This window comes from Mustela nivalis (genome assembly GCF_964662115.1).
Source record: "Mustela nivalis genome assembly, chromosome: 6".
NCBI classification, from domain to species: Eukaryota; Metazoa; Chordata; class Mammalia; order Carnivora; family Mustelidae; genus Mustela; species Mustela nivalis.
Window position 1 is genome coordinate 38564923 of NC_139025.1, and position 27648 is coordinate 38592570.

The window sequence follows — 27648 nt, forward strand, 5'->3', positions numbered from 1 at the left end:
TCTGGCTCATTGGTCTTTCACAGCAACCCTCTGTGGTAGGTCCCCAAAGCGAAAAAGACCTGAAATGGATCAGATGAGGGAAAGAAAAGAAGGCTTAAAGATGCCCCCGGAGTTCAGGACCTATCAGAAGTTCACAAACCAGTAGGTTAAGTTGCTGTGAGGGGGAAGATCACGAGTTAGGTTTGGACTCATTGGAAGGGTCACTGGAACATTCACGAGGCTCTTTATTATTGCACTGACTTTTCTAAGTCAGAAAGAGTTGGAAAAGTGATAACTCCAAGTATAAGTTCAAAAAGTGTTTTCTAAATAACGGACCTGTTAGAGAGTAGGTTTATTAGCCAGGGGCCAGGTGAGGGATGAGGAGGCCCCACATATGGATAATTCTCTTCAAAAATTTGGCAGTGCAGGGAATGAAAGGGAATGGAAGAGCTTTAGGGGAAGATAGGATGGGAGGTAAGACTGGTTTTTGTTTTGTTTTTCTTTTTTAAGATACAGGATTTTTCTGGAGGAGTATTTCTGTGTGCATGTTCAAGAATGTAAAAGAGAAACAACTGTTTGCTTTTCCTTAACTAAGTTGACCTTCTGGCCCCTGGCCCCATTCCACCTGGTGTTGGGGAGCTTGGTTTAAGTCAGTTCAGGGTAAACTCCGTTGATTCAGGTTTTTCTCGGGCAATTCTGTTTTCTCGCCCCCACCTTTTCTGGGGGTGCCATCCAGGTTGAAGGAAAGAACTGGACAGCATCAGGAGTGTTAGGAGGTACCTGGCCTTCGGGCACCATCTCACACTATGAGGGGCCTCTAATGTCTGGCGTCCAGAGCCCATCAGGCCTCCTCAGCGGTGGCTGGCCTCCAGGTGTCAGTCCGTGAGGATGCCTCTGCTGCTCTGTCCTCTCACCCACGCCCAGAGCCTCGCTGGAGCTGACGCTCCCCCTTGAAATTTCCATTGTTCTTGTGGGGAAGTCTGGCTCTCTGCCCAGGTCATTCTAGGGCAACAGAGAAACCTATGAGAGTGTTTTGGGCCTTTCTGAATGGGCCATCCAACCTCGCCTTTCTTACCATCCCCTTCCTGCAGTGGCAAAGGGGGAACTCTGCAGTTTGGCAACAAGACATTTAATGTAAAACAAACGTCCCCATAGGACTTTTCTAACCCGTCTGGAAGTTCTCTCATCCCCCTGGCAACGGGTTCTCTCAAGAAATGGTGGGAATGGGTACAAGATGTTTTTAACTACAGATAACCGCAGAGGGTGCCTTAAACAGTAGAAACATCTTATTACATAACATCACATAACAAGGAAGCCAAAAGGAGTGAATCCAAAGTCAGTGAAAACTCAGAATCTTTCTGTCTTCCTACTCTGCCATCCTTACTTTGTGGACAAGACAACGAACACAGCACAAACACCTCATATCCTCCATGGCATCCCAGAAGTTGGGGGATGGAGTATTCCTTCTTCTCTCTCTGTTTTTAATCAGGGGAGACATCTTTGTAGAAAGCCCTCAAAAGCCTCCTCCTTCCATTCTGGCTGCAATGGGGTGGGGAGGGGGGCGCTGGGAGAGCAAGTGTCTGTTGACTTCAGCTTCTATGACAGGTGGGTTCTGTTGGGAAAGACAGTGGGTAGGGAAAGCCTGTTGGGCATCCCATCCGTATCTGCCACTGCCTTCTCACACCTCAGTAGGATCTCAGCTCCTTGCTCTCCTTTATAACTCTTCCTATCTCCAAAGCTGAGGAAATTCATCTCCTAAGAGGCTGGAAAATGGACTCTTAAAACATCCTATATTCTTGCAACTCTCTGTGTCTTGTTCATGGACTTTTGTTTCTGAAATTCAAAAGCCAAGATTCTGGTCCTCTTTGGTGTTCTATGCAACCTAGGGCTATAGATGCCAAAGTCTAGTTAGAGACAGGGAGACACACACAGTAAGTGTGGAATTATGTAACAAGAACGAAAAAAAAACACACAAGTCAGTATTAAGCAAAGATATTAGTACAATTTCAAGGGGAGAAGAAGGAGTGACTGGAGAGGAAGGATCTAAAATATTGAGGCAGGGATGCCTGGGTGGCTCAGTTGGTTGAGCAGCTGCCTTCGGCTCAAGTCATGATCCCAGCGTCCTGGGATCGAGTCCCACATCGGGCTCCTTGCTCAGCAGGGAGCCTGCTTCTCCCTCTGCCTCTGCCTGCCATTCTGTCTGCCTGTGCTTGCTCTCTCTCCCCACCTCTCTCTCTCTGATAAATAAATAAAATCTTTAAAATAAAATAAAATATTGAGGCAGGATGGGGTGTTGGTTGAAAGACTGGCTGGCATCACCAGCATAGGTAGAGTTCTGGCTTAGGCACATTTTCAGTCTCAGAAACATAGGTTGAGGGATAGAAAGTAAGGACACCATGGGGTTCTGGGGTTGGAAGAGGGAGGTTGAAGGAGTTCAGGCGTGCTGTATGGCCCCAGAGTTCAGGATCATGTAAGGACATGTGCTTACAAGAAGGAAGGAAGCAGAGAGGAGGTAGAGGACTTAGAGTGGAGAGCTGAGAGGGAACCTAAAGCACAAACAGAAGAAGCTACAGAGAGGGCCTACCTGGAACTGGACTTCAGGAGCACGGCAGGGAAGGCGGCCATGTGTAAACTTCCTCTAGCATGGCTGAGGAGAGTAGGCAGTGGAAGAAGACAGGACTTGGGAGGCCAAAAAGAGGGAGAAATTCTAGGTTGCTGTGTCCCTGAAATAGCAAGCCATGAGGTTCAGGGGGCCTGGAGGGATAAGAGGAGCTACAGAGGGAGTCAGGTGGGACTGGGAGACTGGGCAGGGGCTCAGGGCCTGGAGACCGGGAGGAGGGTGGGGAGGAGGGGAGTGGTCTGTGCGAACATTAGCCCTTTGGCCTGTGCACACATAAAGGGCATCAGGACAGAAAGGACCGGCCCCAGGGACTGCTTACCAAGTGCTTTAGCTATGGTAATTTGTGATTATTACAGAGCTCTTCTGACTTATTATTGGGCATAATTGTGAGGCAAATGTCACTACCCACATAGCTTGAGTTCATTTCCAAAATAAGAAAGGACAAATACCTCTTACACACATTGCGTGGAAATTACCATCTAGGCTCTCTGACCCTTGGCCTATGACCACATCCTGTTGCCTTTATTAACTGTGGCTATAAACAGGAAATGAGAGCAGGCCAGGGTGAGGGGCTGCAGCCGCCCGCTCAGTGGGTCTGTGTCATCGTGGAGACTATTCTTGGTTGAGATAGCTCTTGCTTTGTGTCTTTGTTAGAGTAGGTGAAAACAGAAAAATCATTTTAACTGTGATTTGTGCATGTAGGCTGTGAGCTAATGAGCATTTTATCTGACGAGAGGAAATTTTTATTGTTTTTTATAAAACCTGCCTTTGATTTTCATTCAGTTTCTGTATCTGTTGTAAGCCTCTGAACACAAATACTTCCAGAACATTCCCTAAGACATGGATTATGCTAATAAACAAATAAAGCTTTTAAAATGTAGCCATTAGGTAATAAATAGCATCATGTTCTGATGGAACCTTGCAAGTCACACTGGGAATGCGCAGAAGTGGGACCGGGCTTGTCAGGTGGAAGTCTGGTCTGGGAAGTAGAGGGCAAGGCCTGGCCCCAGCCTGCAGTTCAGGGGTGCCTGGGGGGCTCAGCTGATTAAGCATCTGCCTTCAGCTCAGGTCATGATCCCAGTGTGCTGGAATCAAGCCCCACGTCAGACCCTCTGCTCAGCAGGGAGCCTGCTTCTCCCTCTCCCTCAGCCATCCCCCATGCTTATGCTGTGTGTGTGTGTGTGTGTGTGTGTGTGTGTGTGTGTGTGTCAAATAAATAAATACTCTATACAAAAGGAAAAAAAAAAGAAACTTCCAGCGGACACTGGAAAGACTCACTCACCAGAAAGCCACAGCGTTTGGGTCACTCATTCTCGCTCCCTTAGCTAGTCTATACCTGGTTCCAGGTCAGAATTTAAGAATGTGTAAGGGAGGAATTCAGAAAAGGTAAGGGAAAATAACCAGTCTGAGAAAGGAGACAGTCTGGAAACCAGCAAGACAAATGGGTCAAAAGGATGGCTTTGCTGTTCAAGACTCTGATGAACATGACATTAATTTCTTTTTTTTTTAAGTACATTTTTGCAGTAATTCGAAAAAAGTTCCAAAATGTTTCATCACCTCATTTCAGAAATCAGTACACAGTTATAGAATATTAAGAATCTCAAGTAATACATACCCTAATATCAAATATGCTTGGAGGAGGCTGAGGGCAGAGGCAGAGAAATGATCCGAAAACCTGTTTCTATTTTTGCCAAAGATAAGCAGAGGCCAGCTTTCACCAAGCGCTGGGCCTCAGACCACCTGGTCCAGAATCATGGAGAGAACTTGTCACAAAAGCCAATTCTCGGGCCCCAGCCAGCACTCACTGGAGCAGAGGCTGTAGCAATGGGACCCTAGGATCTGCTTATTAAATGAGCTCCTCAGGTGTTTCCAGCACAACCTAAAGTTAGCCAACCTCTGACCCAAGTAACAGCGGCTGGTGACAGGAATGTCAGCACCTGGAGACCGGGAATGTCAGATCTGGGAGATTCTGCTCCTGAAGCACTAATAAATTACAAATGCTGACAATCAGCCACTAGGAACGAAATTCAGTGTTAACAAACCTTTTCAATAAGTGCCTTCTACTCAGACTTAATTAAAGTCATCCCTTTAAAAATTAAAGTCCATTCTTTTCTTTTAATCCTTCATAAAGATAGAGAACTGGCCATAATTCTCAGTAATTAATTCCTCATATAGTAAGAAAAAGCTCTAAGACTCATAGGGCCACAGAGTTTCTTTCTTCTCTCCAGGCTTAAGTAACTTTCATTCTTTGTCAAAGTATTTGTTTTATCTAGAAGTATAGGATAGGATTTTTCAAAGCTGTATTTTTTTTTAGTAACTCTTAGACAAGGAGCGCTTTATGGTTGTCAGGAGACAAAACACCCACTTTACATACAACATTCAGTCTTTAGCCCTCTCAGTAAAGGGGGGGGGCTAATTGCCGAACTCAAAGGATAATTTTCAATATTGTATCATACCGCTGTGTGTAACAACGACACTACTTACCACTCCATCCTTAAGATTCTACTCCCTTGGCTTCTGTGACAGACACTTCCTTTTCCTCAATTTTCACCTGCATTTCACTTCATTATCAACAGTTCTTCTCCAGCATTCCTCAGCCCCTCCAGAGTGCCCTTATGTTTGGTGCTCCAACCCCAGTTCACGGCTCCACCCTACACGCTCCCTGGGTATCCTATAATCTCTCCTGGTCTCACCAACCAGTTCTCTGCAATACGTTGTACAATCTCCTCTGAGATTCAGACTCACCCATGTGGTGGGGAAACATGTAGGCTCGGGAGCCAGCCCACATGGGTCCATCCAATAATGTCTTCACCACTCACCAGCTCTGCGATACCGGTCAAGTTACTCACCATGGTTGTGCCTTTGTATCCTCTTCTGCAAAATGCTGATAAATAATACCTCCTGGGAATTCTACTTCGGGCAGAATGACAAATCAAGAACTTTCAAAGGGCATTCTCACTCTTCCTGGATAAATTACTGTAAAACCACATTTTCGTGCATTCCTGCACTCACTAGAAAGTCAGGAAAATCTCCAAGGGGAAAATAAAACAATGAGCTGAAACCAGAGCAGAAGGCAGTAGGTTGTAAGGAAGTAGAATAGAGACCAGTGTAGTGGAGTTGACCTGATAGATCCTGCAATCCAGAGGCGGGATTTGGAGCTTCACCTGACTTTCCGAGGACCTTGCACGTACTAGAAGAGTAGTATTCTGGGCTCACAGCAGGCATAAACAGAAGTCCTCTCTAAAGGAAAAACATCTCAACATCTCATATTAGGCCCACAGGATCCCACACATTAGATTCCAGAAAATATAAGCTCTAAATACAATGAGGATAAAAACCACCATCTGTGAGAGTTATCAGAAACAACAAATTATAGACTGACTTGTAGAATTTCAGATACTGAAATCATCAGATACAGAATGGAAAAATAATTGTTTGAAATACTTAAATAAAAGCTGAACTTAAAAAAACAAAGAATAAGAGAATATCAAAAATATCCAGACATGCATAAAAATCTCAGAAATGAGAAAACAAAGTAGAAATTAAAAACTCAATGGAATCAGCCATGGCCTGGCTTGGACTCAGTTACCCTTGGTGCCACAAATCCTAGCCTAAAGCTGTCGACTGGAAGCCCATGCCTGCCTTGTTTGAGTTCACCCAGGCTAATCACCCAGGCTTTATAAATTACTAAAGGTACTCTGCTCATTTCATCAAAAACTGGTATCAGGGCAAGTGTGTAAATCCACCAGAGGACAAAGAAATTTCTGACTATACATCCCTTAGGAGACAGTCTGCATTTTTCATTTTCTTCTCTGAAGCAATATGTCCCAGTTACGGAGATACAGAAACATTATGGAGAGATAGGATCCTGATTCTATAGAATGTAGTTTTGTGAATTTGAAATTTGAATTAATTTCAAATTTTCAGAAAGAAGCCTAATAGTTATTTACCAGTACAACATATACAGTATATGCGTGATTTTGTTAATACTTTGGTATTTTGTTAGGGGTCAGTGGGGACACTAAAGAAGATAAAATGTATTTTTTGATGGTTGATTCATCTTAAAAACAGGATGACTTTCCAGACATATGACCTCTAAATAAAGGACAGGATATTTTGTTGTTTTTTTGCTTGTTTTTTAAAGATGTATTTGTTTATTAGAGAGAGCATGCTAGTTGGGGGTGTGGGAGAGAGAGAGAAGGAAAAAGAATCTGAGGTAGACTCCCTGCTGGGCACAGACCCAGAGGCCTGGTGGATCCCAAGACCTTGACAGGAGCCGAAATCCAGAGTCAGTTGCTCAACCAACTGAGCCACGCGGGTACCCCAGGATATTTTGTTTTTATTTATTTATTAATTAATTATTTTTTTAAAAGATTTTATTTATTTATTTGACAGACAGAGATCACAAGTAGGCAGAGAGAGGCAGGCAGAGAGAGAGGGGGAAGCAGGCTCCCCGCTGAGCAGAGAGCCCGATATGGGACTCGATCCCAGAACCCTGAGATCATGACCCGAGCTGAAGGCAGAGGCTTAACCCACTGAGCCACCCAGGTGCCCCAATATTTTGTTTTTAAATGCAATGCTAAAATTGGGGAAATTATCTGGTGGGAAGTTTTATAGGCAATGTTTAATGTATAGGCAATACTTAAGCTTACAAAGAGAATACTTTCAGTTAACCACGTGTAATAAAATGGTGTATAAAGCAAGAAAGTCAGTATGCCAATTACGCTGCAAGAAACTAAGAGATAAATCAACTGTTTAAAACATTTAACAAAGGCAGAGGAGTTAACAATTTGTGAGACTTTAGCAAAATTCATTTCACTTACATTATATACACTGTAGGAAGTTCAACAAATCTTTGGGTGTTGACATCTCTAAAAATAGTTAAGCTCACATAGCCCAATTAATTAGGTACTATGGTGATAAGGTATTTGAAATCAGCCTGTAGATAATATAATTACATGAAGGCTTTCTCTTTTCTGTTTTTGTTATCTTAAATAAGATTTTTTTAAGCCTCATATTAACGCACTTAAAAGAAGACTGGTATATATAAAAAAGTTTCCCCCATGCATAATCTGTAATTAGCCTGAAGATCAGGCTTTGCTGCTTGCAACCAAAAGCAAATTAATAACATAATTTGATAATTCTGTAGTGCTTAGCATTTTGGGAAGATTAACTTTCTTGAAAACTCAGGAATTTTTTGCATTTTCAGAAGTGCACCAACTTCTTTCAAGCCATTAGGTTAGTATCACACTAAATTATGATCAAATATACTTGGGGGACCTACATGCATTATTAAGTCTCCAGGAATACTAAGTGGAACCTTGGGAACCTGGGACACACTCAGGGCACAAAACCCGTGAAGACAAGGTTTACATGGGTGACTAGGAGGCTATCACCTCATTCTTTTCTGTGATAAAACCCTAGGCAGATGCAACCCTTGAAAGGAGTGATCTGTGTTTATACAACTTCACCCCTGAGGGTACAGCCCTGTCTGGAACAGGCAGAAAGGCTGCGTCTTCCTCACCTGAGGAGTCAGAGGAGGAAGCCTGGGTTGTCAGAGTGGTTAGACATCAAGATGGGAAACTCCCTAAAGCAGAGATGACAGAGAGGGCAACCCCAAAATGTGAGTGTAAAATGCCGTTACATCTTGGGGTGCCAGCAGGCAAGAATTCCAATGATGCCAAGACAAGTGAATGGCTGAAGAGCTCAAAATTCTAGTTCTGTTTGAGACACTCCACATCACTCTGTGAAAAACTTCCTAAGGGCCACACCTTAGAAGTAAAAGCCACATACCAGGGCTGAGGTATTTTTCCTAAAAGTAGGGACAAAACCAAAATAGATCACCCCAGCAAAGCCTACAATCAAATCTCCACAAGCTCAAGGTGCTCTCTCAGTAAATCAACTGCTTCCTAGAACAAAACATTCTTTAGTGGGAGATAACAGAATCCAGTCTCTCTAACACGTATCATTATATAATAAAAAATTACTGGACAAGGAAGGAAATAGGAAATTATGCCCCTTAGTCAATAGGAAAAAAAAAAAAAAATCAGCCAACAGAAACACATACAGGGATGACCCAAATGTTGGAACTAGCAAAGACGAAAATAACTAGGTAAGTATATTGAACAATCTGTAGTAAAAGATGGAAATAATGGGTTAAAAAAAATGGAGAATTTCAATGGAAATTTGAAAACCATGATAAGGAACCAAGGGGACATCCTAAAATTGAAAAATCCAACACCTAAAATTTAAGTTATTGGAAGAGACTAATTTCAGATTGAATCCATTAGAATTAAGGACTCATCAGCCTGAAACAAGTCAAAAGGAATCATCCTGTCTGAAGCACAGAGAAAAAAATACTGGGGGGGAAAAGCCATGATGACCCGTGAGACTGTATCAAGCAGTCCACACACAGGTACTTGGAATCCTGGAGCAGAGTGATACTAGTATGACATGTAGGACACACGGAGAAAATAAACCACAGCAGGGACATCCTATCAAACTGCTGAAAACCAAAAGTAAAGACAAAATCATAAAAGCATCCAGAGAAAGACAGCATGTCCTATACAAGGGAATAGCAGTGAGAATGGAAACCATGAATGTGAAACTTGGGTCACATCAGATGCAAGGAAGAGGGCTAAAGATAAAGGATAATCTTTAAAGTGGTGAAAGAAAAAGCTGTTAATCTAGAATTCTAATTCCAGCAAAAATATCTTTCAAAAATGTAGGTGAAATAAAGACATTTTCAGGCAAACAAAAGCTGAAAGAATGTTGTCTCCAACAGAGCTGAATAAGAAATTCATATTAAAAGTTCTTCAGACTAAAGGAAAATTAAAATTATTCCAAATGCAAGCATAGATTTGCATGAAAGAAAAAGCGCTAGAAAAGGCTCATATGTGGGTAAATGTAATACATTTTTTATTTTTTCTTTAAGCAAAAATTAAAATGTATAATGAGGTTTGTAACGTACAGAAGTAAAATATACACCACCACCACAAAGGAGAGAAGGAGCTTAAATGGAATTACACAGTGAATGTACAAGTGGATTTTATGAAGACACAGGGTCACACTGCAATCTCAGACCAAACCAGACAGTCTGGCCCCTGACCAATTTCTCTTCACCACTGTGCCATGTTCCTATTGTCAAGTGAAATTTTTGCTACTTGATTACTTCACTTTGTGGCAGTATTGATGATAATGTTATAACATCCTTATAATTTTAATCAAATCCTGGACCAACTGAGAAGTTCTTGAGATTCAAAAGGCCTGTCCCACATGCCTCTTGTAAAGAAAAGTGCCAGAGTTGGGTCCCTCCACATGATTTGCTGTGCCCTGTGGCTAGTGACCTGGCTCCACTGGCCACAGCTGGTTGCACCAGGGACCTAGGCCATCATTGAGGGCAGCCATCCTTTGGGAAGACATACGGGAGGTCAAAATGACCCACCAGAATAATCTGTGCCAAATCAGAAAGATCTCTTTTGGTTTATTCAGCTCCTCTTTGAGCAGCAGGAGTAGCACACAGAAATGCAGAGAGAAGCTGGAAAGTACATGACGAAGAGCATGCAATCCAGCAGTGGACAGCCATTTCAAAGATGAGGACACAGCCATCTGAGCTGCTGTGTTCACTACGTGACAAAAAGTCATTTTTCAGGTAAGCAGCTGTGCCTCGGAAATGACTGTCCTCTGTCTTCTGAAAATAAGCCTCCAGCATTTAAGATAATACGAATGTTGCCTTTGTTCCTTGCCTATACAAATTTATCTTAAAAAAAAAAGAAAAAATTCAGACCTGCAATATACAGCACATTAAACCAAATAATTCAAGCATTAAAAAAAATATTGCCACACAAGAAAGGGCTATACGGTCTGAGGTTTTGGCATTTACTTTAATACAGGGAGTTTCTAAAATGTGCAATGAAAATTACTACATAGCTGTTCAGAAGATAAATGAAAATGTGAATAGTTGAGCACCCACAGTCTTCTCGATTCCATTTAAAAAGCAAGCATTCTTCAAATTGTAATTTAATTCAAGAATCAAGAGGAACTTAGGAAGGCATTAACAACTCTGCTTATTTTCCCAGGCTCTTTACGTGAAAGCAAATTTCAGCTCATTAATTTCATTTTAAAATATACCTCAATTAACAGCATTTTATCTATGTATTTATGAATCTTTTTGTCATAACCAAAATGGGTTATTAGGAAGATAGATGATCTATATTGTACCTAATGCAGTGTGAATAAAGGAAACCAGGAGCTCAAGTTGTCGATTGAATTATGAGAGCTCTTGTCAATCTGAAAATCCATGTAAACACATAAGCTTCTGATTATTGACTTAAAAAAATTTGCATCAAAAATAACCCTAAGCAGGGACGCCTTGGTGGCTCAATCACTTTAGTATCTGCCTTCAGCTCAGGTCATGATCCCAGGGTCCTGGGTTCAAGCCCAGCACCCACCTTGTTCAGCAGGGAGTCTGCTTCCCCCTCTCTCTCTGCCCCTTCTCTGGCTTGCTCTCTCTCCCTCTCTCTGAAATAAATAAATAAAATCTCTAAGGGGGAAAAAAAAGTCACTTTATTTTATTTTTTTTTTAAAGATTTTATTTATTTATTTGACAGAGAGAAATCACAAGTAGATGGAGAGGCAGGCACAGAGAGGGAGAGGGAAGCAGGCTCTCCGCTGAGCAGAGAGCCCGACGCGGGACTCGATCCCAGGACTCCGAGATCATGACCTGAGCCGAAGGCAGTGGCTTAACCCACTGAGCCACCCAGGTGCCCCAAAAAGTCACTTTAAACATAAGAATCACTCTGGCTTCCTTGACATCCAATTATTTTTTTAAATCTTACACTTCCAGGGTGTCTGGTTTGCTCAGTTGGTTAAGCAACTGCCTTTGGCTCAAGTCATGATCCCGGAGTCCCAGGATCCAGTCCCGCATGGGGCTTCCCAACTCCACGGGGAGTCTGCTTCTTCCTCTAACCTTCTCCCCTCTCATGCTCTCTCTCTCAAATAAATAAGATCTTTAAAAAAAAAAAAAAAAACTTATATTTCCAGTAGTTATTATTTTGAAGTTTAGAATTTTTTCTTTGCACTTTCAAAGCACTATGCAGCTCTAGATATTTGTGACAAGTCTCCAAGGTAGTTCTACATTATCTTGAATTTATATCTGAGAAAAGGATTTAAACAAAAAGGAATTTTTAAAGGGTATATAATGAATCAGTGCAGAACGAAGATACAAATATTTGACTTTCTACTTTTTAGGTCAGGAAAATTACAGTTAGTCAAATCATTTAGATAAATGCATTTTTAATACATTTCCCTATTATACCACTGTTCTGGGAATCTCTGTTAAGAAGACAAAGTCTTTGCCTGAAAGTTGGTTCATTATCTCTCCTTTGGCAGTAGAAAATAGCTTGCAGATGGTACAACTGTGTGTTTCAGGGAATAAGCACTTTAATTGGGTATTAAAGAGATTGGGGGTGTTTCTCCATAATAAATATATCCACTCACAGACCTTTGAGGCATTAAGAAGGGGTTATAAACCCAAATGGGATCATAGGTCTGCTTACAACATAAACTCAAGAATACCAGAAAACAAACGCGCTGTAATTTCTTATAGAGAACTGCACGTTTCCAGAGTAGCTTTCTTCTTAAGACATAAATCACAATACTTCATCCCCAAAGTGAAAAATATTTCTCTATCAAATGTGTACAACCTCCATTTCCTTTATGGTTCTGCTTCTTTCATTCATGGTTTTAGATACTCCAAGTAAACCTGGCATATAACATTAAAACTACTATGATTCCAAGTCTCTACTTTGAACAGTATGTTCCTATATTAAGATGTCTGAAAGTGGAAGGGTTTTAAAATATATCTTGTGGCTACAAACACTGCCACATAACTCATTTTCTTCATAAAACATTAATTTAGTCACTACTTAATATTAAAATTATGTATTTATGACTTGGTACAGTTATTACAATCAGGATGATAATACAAATAGCTTCATTTAATAGGTAGCTAGTATTATGACCCCACGTTTTAATTCTGAAAGCCCACTTTTAAACACAAATATCTTCTATTTGAATTCTATTTAATAAGCTTCAATTTCACAACTCACAGCTGTTTAATACAATTTTGTTACTCTTAGGGTGCCTGGGTGTCTCAGTTGGTTAAGCGGCTTCTTTCTGCCCAGGTAATGATCCCAGGGTCCCAGGATCAATAACCGTATCAGGTCTCCCTGCTAACCAGGAAGCCTGCTTCTCCCTGCCACTCACCCTGCTTCTGGGCTCTGTCAAATAAATAAAACCTTAAAAAATTTTTTGTTACTCTTAATGGTCTTTCTACCATTTCTGCTGTTAAGATTCAGGCTACGTTTAACTGGAAAAATTACAGATTGGTAACAAGTGTAATGGAGATGTGGAGAGTCCCTTGTAAATACTGTTAGTAGGACTGTAAACTGGCAATATTTTTGTTTGATTTGGCAATAATTAAAATTCTATATGTATATGTATATGTACACACATACACTGTCCGACATGCAAATTCATATGCAGATTTATCTAACAGAAATACCAATCTAAGTGAGCAAAAAAAAAAAAAAATCAACACAGCATTATTTGAAACAGTGAAAAATGAAATGAAACAGTGTAGAGAAAAGGCAGCAGCATAGGCCTGAGATTGCAGTCCTTAGAAAGGCCTGCTTGCAAGGCTAGCCCTTGGCTGACATCTGAGAACCTGACTGGTAAACAGTTCCCCACACTGAAATAAAGCTTTTCCTGAAGACCCAAACCTGTACATGAAGCCATCATGGAACCAACCTATCTTACAACCCAGAGCACCACCCTGCACTGAGACTCAACTGGTTTTAACCTTTCCTTACTGCTAAGCCACTACAAAATAGAATTTTACTGCTTCAAGTGAGACGTACTTCTCTGGATTTCCATTTCTGTTGGCTTATATAAAATGATACTGAAATTATAGGCAAGAGCCCTAAATTTGTATCCAGATGCATCACTTACTAACTCTGAATGTGGGCAAGGCACTTACCATCTTAAGATAGTTTCTTCACTGTACAAATGAAATAATATTTTAAGTATTATTATGAAAAAACAGAGGGCAAACTCAATGTGTCAGTTGTTTGTAAATGTTAATGATCAGACAAATTCTAGCAAATAACCTAGTACACAAGAGGCCAATGATACCTCCTAGTGCCCCAACACTAGAATGTTTAAATCCCAGAAGCTCTGTCCAATGTACACATTATGAAAACTGCCCATCTACTATCAGGAACATCTAAAATCAGGGGAAATAATTTTGTTTAGAGCTAATGCAATAGCATACATTCTAATAAATGAAAGTTTATTTGGGCTAGCATCAGTATTTTTAACTTAAAAGATTATACATATCACACATTTTCACTCACTGGACATTTGCAAAATTCCTGAATATACAATGCTGAAAAACAACATGGAGTATAATCAACTGTAAGACAGGCTGAGCCAGGGTGCCTGGGTAGCTCAGTGGGTTAAGTCCCTGCCTTTAGCTCAGGTCATGATCTCAGGGTCCTGGGATCGAGTCCTGCATTGGGTTCTCTGCTCAGCAGGGAGACTGCTTCCTCCTCTCTCTGTCTCTGCCTGCCTCTCTGCCTACTTGTGATCTCTGTCAAATAAAAAAAATTATTAAAAAAAAAAAAAGGCTGAGCCAACCACATGGTGTGGAGATGGTCTGTTAGTAGCAGCAATTCAAACAACATGGCTTAAGTGATCTCCATTTAAATGTCTTAAGCGAGAAATTAACAGAGGCATGTCCACAAAGTTTAGAAATCTTTTTCCGTGAGTATCATCTACTCTGTACCATAACACATTCTGGAAATTACATTATCACTCTTAAAGGTTTTATTAGAAATAATTAGTATTTAGTATTAGTGGCTCAGCCAGTTAAATAGCCAACTCTTGAGGATTCTCCCTCCTTCTCCCTCTGCTCCACTAGCCAAAAATGTGTGCACACACACAGATGTGTGCACACACACATGCATGCTCTCTCCCCCAAAATAAATAAATCTTTAAAAAAAATAAAAATAATTAGTATTTAAATGTATTTAAACAATGTACTGAAATGATCATATATGTATAGATATGGCACATACAAACATATCTATACATACATATACACATATACATACAAAATGTCAGGCCAAAGGGAGCTTTAAAACAAACACCAAAGACTATTTAATTGATTACAGAAGTAGAAACTGGGCTTCCTAAATATCAATCATATAAGTTACTGACCATAAGTTTCATATGTTCAAAAATAAAGCAAATAAGGCAAAAATTGTATTGCACTTAACCATACAATATATGAAAGTTAATACATACCATAAATGAACCCATTACCATACTATAAATTTAATAATCCACTTATATGTAATAAACATTATTGCTTCAAAAACAAATATCTTAAATAGTTAATATCAGAACTCTAAGAGGTATAACATCACAAAAACTTATAGGAAACAATAATAATCTGCAAATAAAAGGATTATTTCTATTACATTCTAAATCCAAATTTTATTTCCATTTATGCAGGTTTCATAAAAGGAAATTCTTATTTCTAATTTTTTGTTCCTTTATAAATCTAGAGCAATGTTAAGATGTTGCCATTTCAGAGAAATAACCTATAGTTTCCCAGAAGAATTATTTTTAATACTGGCAGTCTTCCTGTTCAATATCCAAAATATAAATCTTTTCTTTTATCAGAGATGTCAAAATTAAGACTTCTTCGCTGGGTTCTTTGTTCTGTATTTTCTTTTCCTCTTGGGTGCAGTGAACTCTAAAGACATAAAATTAAGAAGTCTGTCAGGTTTATAAAATAATACTTTAACTGGTAACATATACTTAAATAACTGTTTAATTGGAATGCCCTCACAATAAAGCTCCAACAAGAAATCCTAAAATCCTAAACCTAACATATACGTGATTTTTTCCTTCAAAATGTCACTGCAGTTGAAAACTTACTAAAGTAGACTCTAGTCTTCCTAAATCCTATTTAATAATAAGTTACTTTGAAGTTGTTTCAGATGGGTATGCTGTCCCTACAACTAGCATAGACCCAGTGTGCCAAATCTGAAAGGTATACAGGCCAGTGCAATGAGATAGAGTGATTAAAATTTGAATTTTATTTCAATTAAACATGAAAATATGACCCAAATCATTAGTACCATACATATTTTTAAAAACTTATTATGTTCAATTAGCCAGCTTATAGTACATCATTAGTTTTTGATATAGTGGTCAACAATTCATTAGTAGCATATAATACCCAGTGTTCATCACCACACATGCCCCCCCTTAATACCCATCAGCTGGCTACCCCATCCTCTCACCATCTCCCTTCTGTAACCCTCAGTTTGGTTCCCGGAGTTCAGAGTCTCTCCTGGTTTGTCTCCCTCTCTGATTTCTTCCCATCCAGTTTTCCCTCCATTCCCCTGTGGTCCTCCGCACTATCCCTTATGTTCCACATATAAATAATTATTCCTTATGTTCCACTATAAATAGTTATTTCAAATTTGAATGTAAAATTTTCACCTATGGAATCATGATTGTAACTAAATAGTTGTAAAATGTATGACATAAATTAAAATGGCTCTACCTTTTAGTGTTTGTAGTTTTCATAATTTGTAGTGTTTATTAAACACCAGTTTAAATAATATTACCTCTAGTAATAATTATAATATTATAGAGAATAAGTTATATTTAACAGGCTAGGCTTGATAGCTGGTAATCTGTCAATGATAATGAATACAATGTGTGTTAAGAACAATTTTTTTTTTCATTTGGCTTTGTATTCATTCAGCAAGCATATCCTGAGTGCCCATCATGTTTCAAACACTTAGCTATGTACAGGGCTATAAAGATAAATACTATCGGCATTTAAGAACCATTTTATTTCGATCACAGTTATTATAGATCTGAGTACAGTGACTGGCCCACAGTGGACCTAAGTAAATATCTGTTGAATGTATCAGATCAATCTGTGCCTTCGAGGACCTTAGAGTTCAGTTAGGGGAAAAAAACACCCAGTTCATTGCAATAGAGAGAAACAGTACAATAGAAATATATATAGAAGACAAAGAATAGGCATTTCACAAGGAATATTTGTTTCCACATATGAGTGAAATCATATGATAATTATCTTTCTCTGCTTGACTTATTTCACTCAGCATAATCCCCTCCAGTACATCTTTCTGGCTATAACAGGAGGTGCCACAACCAACACTCAAATTAGTGTTTATCTAGAAAGAGGTATGAACCTAAAAATTACAAATCACTAAAACCAAAGAAAATAACAGAAAATACAAAAACATGAAAATTATGAAAGACATAAAGAAACAAAAAATTCCCCACCAATGAAAAACAAAAGATGAGTGATGGGAAAAGGAACAAGAAAAGACAAGAAAGTAAGAAGAAAAAGAGATTTCAGGAATCTTCTAGATTCCTAGAAGACAGCAGCAACCAGGATGAAATGCAGCAACCAGGATGAAATGCAGCAGGCCAAGAGAGCAAACTGTCCAGTAAAGCAGGTTAGAGGTCAGCAAGAAAGTTTTTTAAGAATCTGAAAATGACAAAATCCCTCATATGTCCTAATAGCCCAACAAGAGATTTACATGACTGAGGAAGAATTTGAAGATATATTCGTGTTAAGTCTATAGAAAAAATAAGACAAAAAGTTATCACTCTCTAGGGAAAACTATAAATGTGCAGATTAAGAATCATAGTCCATTACATGACTCTGTTGTCAATAATGTTTTATAAATGCAGAATACTTACATAGCTAAAATAATTATGTTGAAGGCTGGGGCCTGGGAAGTATACGTGTGTTGGAAGTTAGAGGTAAAGAATATATTAAAGAAAACTATACCCTTGCCTTCCTCAGTGGAAAGTCAAGAGATAATCCATAGAACTAAACCATAAAGTAAAATACACATTTTTTAATCATTGATGGATTACCAACTATCAAGCCTAGCCTGTTAAATATAACTTATTCTCTATAATATTATAATTATTACTAGAGGTAAATACCAAAACAATAAAGAGTCAAAAGTGATGAATCGTTGAACACTACATCAAAAACTAATGATGTACCATATGTTGGCTAACTGAAAATAACAAAAATAAAGTAAAATATGAAAGAAATGGAATCAAAGTCAGAAGACTGTGGTTTCTTATAGTGAATATTCTAAAATTATGTGAATTAAGACATATGCATATGTCATTATAATTTAACCACATTTTTAAAAATTACAAACTGATAAGATTTTAAAATAGGACTTGCCAAAGAGCCATAAAGGTGTGTATGCGTATTTCACTGTTTACTCACAAAAAAAGCCACCAATCAAGACTGGAAAGAAACTATAGCCTGGGGTGCCTGGGTGGCTCAGTGGGTTAAAGCCTCTGCCTTCGGCTCAGGTCATGATCCCAGGGTCCTGGGATCGAGCCCCGCATCGGGCTCTCTGCTCAGCAGGGAGCCTGCTTCCTCCTCTCTCTCTGTCTGCCTCTCTGCCTGCTTGAGATCTCTGTCTGTCAAATAAATAAATAAATAATATTTAAAAAAAAAAAAGAAACTATAGCCTGAAACTCATCACAAGATTGTAAAGGACTATTTTATGCTGACATAAGCAAATCATAGAAGTATTCACATTTATGAAGAAACAAATATTCCTTGTGAAATGTCTATTCTTTGTCCTCTATATATTTCTATTACACTGTTTCTCTCTATCACAATGAACTGGGTGCTTTTTTCCTTTAACTGAACTCTAAGGTCCTCGAAGGCACAGACTCATCTGATATATTCAACAGATATTTACTTAGGTCCACTGTGGGCCAGTCACTGTACTCAGATCTATAATAACTGTGATCGAAATAAAATGATTCTTAAATGCCAATAGTATATATCTTTATAGCCCTGTACATAGCTAAGTGTTTGAAACATGATGGGCACTCAGGATATGCTTGCTGAATGAATACAAAGCCAAATGAAAAAAAATTGTTCTTAACACACATTGTATTCATTATCATTGATGGATTACCAGCTATCAAGCCTAGCCTGTTAAATACTTATTATCTATAATAATATGATTATTACTAGAGGTAATATTATTTAAACTGGTGTTTAATAAACACTACAAATTATGAAAACTATAACACTAAAAGGTAGAGCCATTTTAATTTACGTCATGCAATATACAACTATTTAGTTACAATCATGATTCCATAGGTGAAAATTTTACATTCAAATTTGAAATAACTGTTTTTTAACAATAAAATCTTTTTAAAGTTATATCCAGAAACTTACTTGTATTTTGTGAGCCTTGCCCTTTCTTAGGAATACATTCCAGACATCCTCATGATGATGTATATTGACATACTAATAATGGTATTTTACCTATCCTTTTATCTCTCCTTTCATTTATTGTATTAACATTTATTTTTAAGTGTCATGATTAATGCTAAAATTCTCCAATGTGTCAAGGAAAAAAGCATCACAAAAACACACAGGTCACCACCTTGCTGTTCATGGGTTCTAAACCTTAATGCTCCCCAAGCATAACTTTCCATCGATATCTGACAAAATTTCATCCATACCTGTTTCGCTAAAACTTCCATTGTCTTCTTCCTCTTCTGTAATTACAGGCATACTCAGCCTTAAAGATTTATCTTCCTTATTTACATTCTGCAGGTCATCTGGAAATAGTTAAGAAAATCATTTCATACAAAAATTAAGAATGTTAATCATTGATAAAAATTTTTACACAAAATGAAGTCATTACTACAATAACATAAAAATTAGACATTTAAACTAAATGCTAAAATTGTAATGGTAAAGACAAATATGCATTTTAAAATCCATATCTATTTTAAGTATTCTTTGTATCTCTGCTTTGAAAATAATTGAATTCTTCCATTAAAGTAAAGAAAATGAAGGAAAAGGAAAGAAATGAAATTAATCAAACATGAATATTTTACTCAAGCTTTATCACACACATCATGGGTTATATCTGTAGATATCAAGGAATAATTGTGAGTCTTACTTCAACTATATAAGCTAATCACAAATGTAATTTTAAAGGTAATAGCCTTGTTTTTGAATGTATACTATCTTTTTTCACTGTATCTGCTCGATTCCTCTAATCATAATTTGCCACTGACTCACCATTTTCCAAAATATTTTTCTACATCAACCTTCTGGTGCCTAAAGAAATATCCTCATCATATTTATCAAATACCATTGTCTTATCAAGTCTTATTTAACACATAACTTTCAGGTCCAACAGCAATACCCACATAGATTCTCATTCCTCATGCTGCCTTATTCTTTTCCACAATACTTTTACCATCTGATCTATTATTACATGTTGATTTTTTTTCTCTATGGTCTGCCTCTTTCCACTAGAATGTAACTTTCACAAGCACAGGCTTTAAATCAGTGTATCCCCAGCACTCAGAAAAGTGCTTGACATACAGTAGGGCCTCAATAAATATTTGTTAAATGATTAAATATGGAAGCAATGATGTTATAACACCGTATTTCATTTAGCACATATGTTAACGCATACCTGTCAGCACTTCTCATAAGGCAAGAAATTAAATGAAAATAAACTTAAATTTTCTGCTCTGAACATATACATGCTGAGATGGAGTATAGAGTTTATGGAAAGAACAGATTGCTCTAAGGAAGAGCTGAGTAAACTGTAGCAATAAGCTTCTTAAATACAATTTAAACATAATAAAATACCAGTTTCCCATTAAGTCATTAGAAATTTACCTTTACAAATCATAAATATTAATTATAATATTTTATTACATAAGTTTTCAGATGGTAGCTGTTTTAGAAAATCTCTTATTACATCTAATCAGGCTTTTTAAAAAATTTGACCCTATATTTCCAGTTCACAAAATTATAATCAGTACAATCTACCCAACGTTACTGATACTGTTCTTCACAATCTTTTAGCCATGTCCATCCATATCCATTATTAATGATTTTTCCCTAAATCCACATTTACAACTTCAAAGACTATTCAACAATGTCAAGATAAGGATTTCTGAGTTAAAACTGGACAGGTGAGGGACACCTGGGTGGCTCAGTCGATTAAGTGTCTGCCGTCTGCCTTTGGCTCGGGTCATGATACCAGGACTCTGGGGTCGAGCGCCACACTGGGCTCCCTGCTCAGCGTGGAGTCTGCTTCTCCCTCTCCCTTCCCCCCTTTCATGTTCCTTCTCTCAAATAAAGAAATAGATAAAATCTTTAAAAAAAAAAAAAAAGGGCAGTTGAGAAGTCTTCATCTAATGATTACTTACATTTTAGATGGATCTCTACATTAAGTAAGTTTAAAAAATAAAAAGCAATGTTCTCTAAAAGCTCTTAAAAACAAATACAGTGCTTCACCCACCTATCATACAGCCAGAAACCAAGAAGTTAACACACAAAACTTCAGATGTTTACCTCAAAGTCCACATATTAAATAAAGCTCATGAACTTCAGTCACCAGTACGTTCCCCAGGCCCTTATCCAAAACCTGATTACTTTATTTTACATAAAACCGAAGTGAACAGCCAACCAGTTTCTGAAATCATTACAGTTAAGCAGCAGCAAAAGGGAAAAAAAAAAAGCCATAAGCCACAATGACAACAGAAAGAAGACAACCTACCACAATAAATGTAACAAAAACTTTCTAAAAAAATAAGACATAAGAGTTGACAAAGTACTGCAGTGTGAAACCGCAAATATAAAGATAAACTTTCGCACACACTTATTTCTTGATATGATCGTTATATTCTAAAGCCTAGTAATATAAATATGCTTATGATAATAACCCTGAGTCATAAAGATTAAATTAAATTGTGTTTAGAATATATTGTTCTAGAAAATAGGAGGGCACAGCTGGGTGGCTCAGTCGTTAAGCGTCTGCCTTTGGCTTGGGTCATGATCCCAGCGTCCCGGGATCAAGCCCTGCATCAGGTTCCTTGCTCAGCAGGAAGCCTTCTCCCTATCCCACTCTCCCTGCTTGTGTTCCCTCTCTTGCTGTCTCTCTCTATCAAATAAATAAATAAAATCTTAAAAAAAAAAAAAAAAGAAAGAAAGAAAGAAAGAAAGAAAAAAGAAAAACAGGAGAGCATAAAATAAATTTTAATATTTTTCTAATTATAAAAATGATAAATGAACATTGTAAAAAAACAAGCAATATATAGAGAAAAATGTTTTACAAAGATATTAACCAGAATAATTAAGCTTTTAAAGTCTTTTTGACATTTAAATCACTTTTAGTTACTACAAAACTAACTCCCTAGAAGGTAGATGGTTTTTACTATGCTCAAAGCTAACAATGTGGAATACAAATATAACCAAGAGACTATTGCTCAATTTTAAGTGGTTACTAGACACGCAGTTAAAATACAACATACTTAACTGCATGCCTAATTTGAGCTCCAGACCCACATTTCCAGTTACCTGAGAGACAGCAAGTATGGCAGTTAAAGATTCAGGCTTGGATTCAGACACATTGCTATTCCAGTCTCAGCTCCACTAACCAGGTAGGTGACCTTGGACATGTGAAAGAAGTGTGGCAGATACTCAGTGTGACAGAAATAATAGCTATATCCTCTCCACCATCCTATCATCATTACCATTACTGATGTCCTTCCAGAAATGTGCATGCTATAGTCTAGGAATGGGGAACACATACAGCTGAAGCTTAAATAATACAAACTTAGGTATATCCAATCAATAGACTGAGCACTTTTTATTGCCCGACAACTATTACAGGAATTGAACCTGGAAAGGCAGACTGGACTGGGACAAATTCTACCCCTGATAAAATCTTCATCCTTGATCCTTATTTCTGTCAAAAGCACCAACATTCTTTCAGTTGCTTAGGCATTAAGCATCAGCCTCTATGGATATATACAGCTACATTTTATCTCCATCAGCCTCTATGTTTGGATATATACAGCTACATTACATCTATGCTTGGTTATATACACTGGCTCTCATATCTGTTCACCAGCTTGCCTAATTCCTACAACCACCTGGCCAGTTGCTCATGCTCCCCTAAAACAGCCTTTTCTTTAGTGTTCCTATTTTCAGTTTATCCCCACCTACCAACCATACTACTCCCAGATTGATTTTCTTCAAAGAAAACTGGTATACCACTTTCTTGCTCAGAAGTCTCAGATGACTCCCCTCTGCTACCAAAATTCAAGGTTCTACACTTCGGGGCTGGTCAAAATACAACCTCAACATATTTTTCTACATTAACATCAACACATCCTTTACACTCCCAGGCAAAATGGAGTCACTCTATACTTCCAACTACCCTGCCTTTTTTTCATGCTAATCCCTGTATTTGTCTTAAGTTTATGAAAGTATTGTTATATTTATTTTTTTAAATAAAAAAAAAAACTTTGGATTTTTTTCTGGATTACTAAAGTAACATACAGTTAATAGAAAAATTCAAACATTACAGAAATGCATGGACTTAGAAATTTGTCATGATCCCATCCCTGAGAATTAACCACTGTTAATATGCTTCTAGATTTTTTAATGATACATTGTGTTTATGTCTACATATGTACTTTTTAAAGATTTTATTTATTTATATGAGAGAGAGAAAATATGTGTGGGCATGCAAGCATGGGGGAAGGAGAGGGACAAGCAAATTCCCTGCTCAGCATAAGCCCACCATGGGACTAGATCCCATGACCCCGAGCCAAAACCAAGAGCTGGACACTCAACCGACTGAGCCAACCAGGCATCAGCCCCTACAGATATTTTAAGAACAGAAATGCAATCATACTCTTCTTTAAAAAGACATTCTCACTAACCAATGCTTAATAGGTCTATTTTGTACCTACTTTCATGTCACTATATAAAGAACTTTCTCTAAGCTTTTTAATAACTGCAAAATATTCTTTTGTATGGGCTAACAATTTTACATACCACGTTTTTCAATGTTACACATTTGAGTTGTTTAGTCTTTGCCATTTCAAATAATACTGCAGTGAATGTCCTATTTTTTGTCACTTGTAAAGGATAAATACCTAGAAACTGAATCGCTTCACTAAAAGACATATACTTCTAAAATTTTGACAGATGATTCCAAATTGCTGTCTGAAAAGGTTGTGCCAATTTATACTGCCACTTAAATTCAGATTTTACCTATTCATACTTTCACTATCAATGGGTATTCACTTATCCTTAATATTTTCCAATTTAATAACTTATATTAAAAAATCATGTTTTAATTTATGTTCCTTTAGTTATAGAGATTAAATATCTCTTCACAGGGGCACCTGGGTGGCTCAGTGGGTTAAAACCTCTGCCTTCAGCTCAGGTCATGATTCCAGGTCCTGGGATTGAGCCCTGCATCAAGCTCTCTCTGCTCAGGAGGGAGCCTGCTTCCTCTTCTCTCTCTGCCTGCCTCTCTGCCTACTTGTTATCTCTGTCAAATAAATAAATAAAATATTTATAAATAAATAAATAAATATCTCTTCATATGCATGTTGACTGTCTGCATTTTGTGAATTGCATGCTCATCTCCTAAGCCAGTTTTTCTACTGGGTGGTGGCCTTTTTCTTACTAATTTATAAAAGCTCCCCTGAAATTAGAAATGTTAACATTATTATATGTGCTGCAAATAGTTTTGCAAGTTCTTTTGCATTGCTGGGAGTATAAGGTGCTTCTTTTTGAAAAGAGCATGAAATCAAAAATACCTTTCCACTTTAAGGAAATTAAATTTTGATTAAAGAGAAACTATGAAGCACTTGGATCTTTAAGATATTGAATAACAAAGCACTTCTGCTTCAAAGTACTTACAGCACCTTCTGAGCCACAAAGCTGGTTAGCTAGAATAGTTGAGTTACAACTAAAAAGATTTTAATTCAGGTATCTTATTAGACTTTTTCTTTCTCATGGGTTAAATCCCTAACAGACCTAGGTAAATTCAATAACAAATCTTAGATGTGATAAAGAACCAGTTCTTAAAAGCTAATTTCAGAGTTTATGAAAACGTTTTAGGTAACTTCATTAAGTAATAAAATATACTATAGCAAAGGAAGTGATATATTACACCTGCCAAATATTTAAGATGAAAAAAACTTTTAATTTCTTTCCTATCTTGCACTTACTCTTCTTTTGTTACTCAGCCACATAAAAACAAAACAAAACAAAAACCTGTTTAGGTGTTTAGGAAAGCAAGTTGGCCAGCTGACCTCTCTGCACTTGTATGAAGGTTGATTGCTAATAAAAACTGCTTGTGCAGCTTTCAAAACCCAAAGTTATCTTTGATACACCTTAGAAAAAACACTTACTCTTGCAGAAGTTATTTTTAAATACAATCAAACTAATCAGTCTTTTCCTCATGTCCTCTGGTTTTGGGTTTGTTTGAGTTGTTGATTTACAGATAATAAACGTCCCCATTTTCAATATACAGGTTTAGGAGTTTGGACAAATGCAATTGTGCAATTACCACTGCAACCAAAATACAGAACGATTCCTTTATTTTCATTATCAGAAATTTCCCTGCACTTCTACAGTCAACACCGCCCTCCACCCTCAGCACCTAGTCATCTATGTTTTCTGCCCCTATAAATTCTGACTCTTCCAGATTGTCTTTATGCCTTTTATGTCTGTATTCTTTCTCTTAGCACAAGGCACATGAGTCCCCCACGCTACTACATGTATCAGCAGCTGCTTTATTCCTCAGTAGTAACTCACTGTACACTTATTCCATAGTTTGTTTACCCGAGTTGAAGACATTTAGGCTGGCTATAATTTTTCACAATTACGTACAGAACCAGTATAAACTTTTGCATACAACCTTTTGTGTGAAATTATAGAAGTTTTTACTTCTCTTGGGTAAACACCAAGGAGTAGGACTGCTGGATCATAAGGTAAGTTTGTGTTTAGCTTTATCGGAAACAGCCAGTCTTCCAAAGTGATTGTACCATTTTGGATTCCCACCAGCAATGTATGAGGGTTCAAATGTTCTGTGTCCTCATCAGCTTTTATTATTGTCAATCTCCTTGTTTTGTTTTTCAGTTTTTGTAGCCATTGTGACAGGCAGTATTAGAATGTTACTATGCTTTATTTTGCATTTCCCACTAACTAAAGATGTCAAACATCTTTCAAGATGCTTATTTACCATGCACATATTCTTTTTGAAGTATCTGTTCAAATTTTTTGCCCATCTTTTCATTGGGCTGTTTATTTATTACTAAGTGTTGACAGTTCTTTATATATTTGGACACAAGACCTCTATCAGGTTTGTATCTTGCAAATATTTTCTCCCACTCTGTGGCCTGTCTTTTCGTTTTCTTATAAGTGTCTTCCAGAGAATTTTAATTTGAAGCGAGTCTAATTAATTTTTTTTTCTTTTATGGCTTGTATTTCTTCTGTCATGTATAAAAAATCTTTGCCCAATCTAAGACCACATTTTTTGTTTTCATCTTTTTTCCTTTTTTTTTTAAGAATTTATTTATTTATTTGGCAGACATAGATCACAAGTAGGCAGAGAGGCAGGCAGAGAGAGAGAGTGAGAAGCAAGCTCCCCACCGAGCAGAGATCCCAATGCGGGGCTCAATCCCAGGACCGCGGGATCATGACCTGAGCCGAAGGCAGAGGCTTTAACCCACTGAGCCACCGAGGCACCCCCTGTTTTCATCTTTTAAGTTTTATGATTTTAGTTTTTATATTTAGGTCTGTAACCATTTTAAGTTAATTTCTGCATATGGCAAAGAGGTTTACGTTGAAGATCTGTTTTTTGCATATGGATATAAAATTGTATTAGCGCCATTTACTGAAGACTATCTTTTTACCTGGAATTGTCCTTGTACCTTTGTCAAAAATAAAACTGACCATGTAAGTACAAGTCTATTTCTAGATTCCCTAGTCTTTTCCATTGACTTGTATGTCTACCTTTTTGCAGATAGTACATTGTCTTGATTTCTGAAACTTTATAGTTATTTCTCAAAACTGTTTTGGCTACTCTAGTTTCTTCCCATTTCCATATACACTTAAGAATCAGCTTGTTATTTATAAAACTGTTGGGACTTCTTGGGATTACATTTAATCTACAGAACAATACAGGATTAGGTGTCTCTTAACCGTATTGGTTTTCTAATCCATGAGGTCCATATTATCTCTCTGTTCACCTAAATCATCTTTGATTCCTTTCATCGTTTTGTAGTTTTCAGCATACAGATCCCATACATATGTTGTTACCTATATACTAAGCTATTTTGTGGATTTTGTGTTGTTATACTTTAAAATTTTTTTCAATTACTAATTATTCCATTGTTAGTATACAGAAATAGTAACCCTGTACCTTGTGACCTCGTTAAACTCACTTATTAGTTCTGGTAACTACTGAGTAGAATTTTTGATATTTTCTGTGTAAAAAATAATTTCATTTGTACACAGACACAATCTTATTTCCTCCTTTCTAATCTAAATGTCTATTATTTTTTTTTCTTGCCTTACTTCACTGGTTAGGACCCTCCAGTACGATGTGTAAGAGGAATAATGTATAGTCATCCCTGCCTTGTTCCCAATTTCAGAGGGAAAGTATGGTTTCACCATTAAGTATGGTGTTAGCTGTATTTTTTTCCACACAAATCCTTTATCAGGTTGAGAAAGTTCCTTTCTAATCCTAATTTTCTCAGATTTCATTATGAATAGATGCTGGATTTTGTCAAATATTTTGTCGACATATACTGAGATGATTATATAGTCCTTCTTCTTTATTCTTGTTCTCCTTTATTTCCTAAATAAACCAGCCTTATACTCTTGGAATAAACCCAAGTTTGTCCTACTACATTGTCCTTTTAATATACCATTGGATTCAACTTGACAATAGTTCATAAAAATTTTTATATTCATATTCATGAGGGAAAGTCTTTGTCTTTTCTTAAAAGTCAATAAGCTGGGAAGTGTTCCTTCTTGTGTCTTCTGAAAGAACAGCATAATATTCCTTCCTTAAATGTTTCTTAGACTTTCCAGCAAA

General features: G+C 37.5%; 1 protein-coding gene across 1 annotated transcript in view; it reads right to left on the bottom strand.

Annotated features, from left to right (window-relative positions):
- Nucleotides 1-9489: 9489 nt before the first annotated feature.
- Nucleotides 9490-27648, bottom strand: part of SNAPC1 (small nuclear RNA activating complex polypeptide 1) — a 39169-nt gene continuing 21010 nt past the window's right edge. The window contains exons 9-11 of the mRNA XM_082734936.1: nt 19232-19330; nt 11379-15419; nt 9490-11162 (exon numbers count right to left, since the gene is read on the bottom strand). Of these exons, the coding sequence (XP_082591062.1) occupies nt 15358-15419; nt 19232-19330 (161 nt within the window). The 3' untranslated portion in view covers nt 9490-11162; nt 11379-15357. The remainder of the gene's footprint in view (nt 11163-11378; nt 15420-19231; nt 19331-27648) is intronic.